The 4,165-nt window shown below is 68.2% G+C and overlaps 1 protein-coding gene across 1 annotated transcript; it reads right to left on the bottom strand.

The window, feature by feature from the left end:
- Positions 1–344: 344 nt before the first annotated feature.
- Positions 345–4,072, bottom strand: LOC107052850 (heme-binding protein 1-like). The gene is made up of 5 exons (XM_015283418.4): positions 3,896–4,072; positions 3,709–3,794; positions 1,347–1,488; positions 1,051–1,234; positions 345–972 (listed from the first exon to the last, which is right to left on the bottom strand). Exons 1-5 carry the CDS (start codon positions 4,035–4,037, stop codon positions 798–800), a joined length of 729 nt encoding a protein of 242 aa, XP_015138904.2. The 5' UTR covers positions 4,038–4,072; the 3' UTR covers positions 345–797.
- Positions 4,073–4,165: the final 93 nt, after the last annotated feature.

The following is a 4,165-nucleotide window of genomic DNA, read 5'->3' as shown; positions in this document are numbered from 1 at the left end:
CATGCCGCTACCGCCACCGCCGCCCCGCCCGCAGCCGCCGCCGCCGCCGGGAGGGGCTTCCGGGGGAGGGGCGGGCGGCGGAAACCGGGCGGGGCCCGGGGAGGGAGGGGAGCACCGCCCTCCGCCGGGTCTGGCGGAGCGGCTCCCCCGGCCCACGTGTACCCCGCGCCCGCGAGGCCGCCGAGCCCCGGCCGCCGCCGCGGGGAAACCGCCGCTTCCTGCCGCCCGAACCCACTGCTGTTGCGGCCGGGGTCGAGGCAGCCGCAGCTGGAAGCCGTTAGCGGGTCCCGGCGAGGCTGTCCCGCGGCCCCCCCCGCTCCCCGCAGCAAGGGACCCACGGCCGCAGCGGTGTGAGCGGGTTTATTGGGTTGGCACCGCCGGCCTCCCCCGGGCAAGCGCGCTGCTCCAGGTGCCGCCCGGCACCGTGGCGCCCGTCCCACCCGGCTGCTGGGCGACCGTGCCCGCAGCCGGCCCTCTCCCCTCGGAGCCCCCCGTCCCCGCAGCAGCACTCCGGCAGCTCCGTGCGGCACTCGCGGAGGCCCACGTGGAGCCCCGCGCCTCGCAAGTTTGGCACCCGGACACCACCGGCCCGTGGCTGGCAGGAGCCCGCGGCCCACTCCCGGGGCCGGAGGAGCACAGGCCGGGCGAGCCCTCAGTCACCGCCTGGTGCGGTGTGCCGGCTGGGTGCCCCAGCTTGGTGCGTGGCTGAGCGGTGGGTGAGGGCGCGTGGCCGTCTCCTCCAGGTCAGATCAGAGCTGCCATCCCCGCCGGGCGTAGCGCAGAGCAGCAGCGGGGCCTCACTCTGCCCGGCGGATGAACCAGATCTCGTTGCGGCGCTGAGGGACGCTGGGGTTTTCATAGACTGCCACGATGTAGGTTTCCTGCAGCACGGCATCCGTGGAACCCAGGAGCTCCCAGAAGAGAGCGATCTCCCGCAGAATGGTCTCCTCGGTGGTCATCCCGTAGAACACCCTGCGGCAAAGGGAGCCACGTGAGCGGCGGGGCGGCTGGCTGCCGGCACAGCCCCTGCCCATGGAGCCCCGCGGTCACCTGGCCAGCACCCGCAGCGGCGCCCTCTCGGTGATGTGGATTTCGGGGTCCACGGGGGTGGGAGGGTTTTGCTGGAACTCTCCCGGGATGTAGTAGGCGGTGAGCACCTCGCGCTCCAGCTCGGTCCCTTCCTTGGTCAGGTGGATTTCGTTGAGCACTGGGATGGTCATGCCCAGATAGCAACCTGCCGGGAGGTGGTGGGCACGGTGAGGCGGCTGGGCTGGCAGCGCGGCCCCCCCCGCCCCGCTCCCCCCCCCCCCTTCCCCGCTGGTCCCTCTGGCCCTGCCTGCACACACCTACAGAGTTCTCCTTGCAGATGTAGCGCATGAGCTTCATGAAGCTCAGGGAGATGCTCTGCTCATACAGGGGCTCCCCCTTGGTGACACAGGCCCACTTCCCGGCTGGGTACTGCCGCTCCTCGTAGGCCGCTTCCTCGCACTGAAACAGGCCACAGGACAAGGGCACATCAGCGGGAAGCGGGGAGACGGGCCCTGCCGACACGGGAGGCCGGAGGAGGCGAGGGGAGCTGGTGTCACACACACATCTCAGGCAGCGACACGTAATGCCAGCGGGCAGAAGTCAGCAAAAGGGACAGCACAGACACGGGACGGGGAGCGGGGAGGTTTGGAGGCTCCTGGCATGCACACGGAATGCAGCGCATCCTCAGCAGGGAGCGCAGGACTCTGCTCCACGCCATCACTGTCCTGCCTATGCACAAGGATGTTCCTGATTCCAGGCACCCAAAGGCCTCCAGGAGGGCTGAGTGGATCCCGGGGCGCAGCACCTTTCCCCTGGAGCGCTGCGTGGGACGGCGAGCAGCACAGGAGGAAGGAGGGGCTGAGACGGTTGGAACAAAGCCCCTGTTGGATCCTTCTCCCATATCAAGGAGAGACATGAAGACGAAGAGACACGAGCGCAGCTGGTGCGAAGGGAACAGACAGTGCTGCGGAATGGGTCACAAGCTCATGACAGATGCTCGCTTTTCTGGAGAAGCCCGACGAGAGAGCAGGGAGTCACCCTCCAGATGGAGCCATGCCTGCCGTCACCCCGCCAAGCAAAGCAGAGCAACAGCATTTGCCAGACAGGGAAGCCCATGAAATACTGTCTGTAATTCTCATCGCAACAGCATCTGAGAATCCAGCAGGGCACAGTGCTGGGTCCTCCCGCAGCCTGGCCCTTACACTGACCCGCCACCGCTCCAGAAGATGAGACCTGGGCAAGAGAAAGAGTGACGATGCCTCACCTGTACCTGCTGGCAACAGGTCCCTGCCATGTGGGGTGGGGATTCTGACGCTCAGTGCCGAGGTCAGCAAGGCTCTGCAGGCGCTGCAGTTATTTGGGCGCTTCCAAGAGGATGGCATGAAGCTCAGGAGGAGCCACCAAGCACTACCACCCGCCCAAGCCTGGGGAACGTGTCCACGAGGGCCACAGCTTGAGTGCCCCTGCACTCGTGCCAGGAGGTGGCTCTCATCTCCTCGCCCAGCCCCAGAGCTGAACTCCAAGGATCCTCTTCGATCGCAGCAGAGGTGCCGCTGGCAACAGAAGGTCTTCAGGCACCGAGGAGTGCTGGGCTGCAGTCCTGCCCGCGATGGGGGAGGTACAGAGGAGCCCAGATTAAGCCCTGAGACCCAGAAGAGCAGGAAAGAGGGAGCGTGGAGCGGCCCGGCTCAGGGCTGCACAGCCCACATGCTGAGACGTGTTCCGCAGGCAGCACTTCTGGACCTCAGCCCAGAAGAAACTGGTTAAGCTCTCCTCACCTAGAGGACAACTGACAGATATCTTCTTGGTAGCGAGCCCAACCAAGCTTGCAGAGACGCAAGAACCAGTCTGACGAGCGCTTCTTTGCAGTTATTTCTCAAAGCACCTTTTTGTGCAAGAGATTAGAGGAGGTGTGCAACTTAGCAAGAGCGGGGGATCTTCAGGCAGAAGCCACCAGGTTTGGATCAGCGGTTTTGACACACAGAACATGCTCAGTCTGACAAACAGAATTGTAGAAACGGAGTATCCCAAGCTGGAAGGGCCCCACAGGGATCACCGAGCCCAACCCCCGGCCCCACGCAGCACCCCCAGCCCCAGTGTGTGAGAGCGGTGTCCCAGCGCTCCCTGAGCTCCGGCATCGGGGCCGTGCCCACTGCCCTGGGCAGCCTGTGCCATGCCCACCGCCCTCTGGGGCACAGCCTTTCCCTCAGCCCCACCCGCCCTCCCTGACACAGCTCCGTGCCGTTCCCTCGGGCCCCGTCGCTGTCACAGACAGCAGAGCTCCGCGCTGCCCTCCGCTCCCTGTGAGAGCCGCGGCCGCCATCGGGCCTCCCCTCAGCTCCTCTGCTCTGCGCTGAGCCCACCCAGGGCCCTCAGTGCTCCTCAGGCAGAGCCTTCTCCATCTCTGCAGCCCTCCTCGGGACGCTCTCGAGTAGTTTCGTGTCTTTCTTACACCGTGGCACCCAGAGCGCACGCAGCGCTGGAGCCGAAGCCGCACGGCGCAGAGCGGGCCCGGCCCTCCCCTCTGCCGCCGGCAGCGCAGTGCGTGCAGCCGCCCGTGCGGGCTGACCCCGGCGCAGCGGCCCGGCCCGGCAGCTCCGTGCTCCGGCAGCGGGGCGGCGGGGGCTCAGCGGCAGCGGAGAAGCGGTGCGGAGAGCGCCGTGCCCGGCGGGGCCTCACCTTGCCGTGCTGCGACAGGGCGACGTAGGGCACGGCCTCCCGCGCCTGGCTGTGCCGGCTCATCTGGACGATGGGGCCCGCCATGTCTGCAAGGCAAAGCACAGCGCGGGGGCGGCGGGCCGGGGAATGGAGGCGTCCCCCCCCCCGGTCCGGGCCGCCCCTCGGCCGGGTTCCCCCCGGCGCTCACCTCGGGGCAGGTTCACCCGGTGCGTGCTGGCCACGGCCTCCCAGTGCGCGAACAGCCGGCCCCGCTCCTCCTCATCCTCCTCGTCCTCCCCCCCTTCCTCGTCGCCCAGCCTGTCCAGGTCTTCCAGCGTGATGCGCGCCATCGCCCTCCGCCCTGCTCCGGAAGGGAACGGCCCCCCCCCCCCCCCGGCCGTCACCGCGCTGTCATCGCCGCCGTCGTCATCGCTCCCCGCCCCCGAGCCCTGCGTGCGGCCCCCCCCCGCCCCACGGA

This window comes from Gallus gallus, chromosome 3 (genome assembly GCF_016699485.2).
Source record: "Gallus gallus isolate bGalGal1 chromosome 3, bGalGal1.mat.broiler.GRCg7b, whole genome shotgun sequence".
Classification (NCBI taxonomy): domain Eukaryota; kingdom Metazoa; phylum Chordata; class Aves; order Galliformes; family Phasianidae; genus Gallus; species Gallus gallus.
The sequence above is the reverse complement of the archived record's forward strand: the minus strand, read 5'-3'. Positions and strand labels throughout refer to the sequence as shown.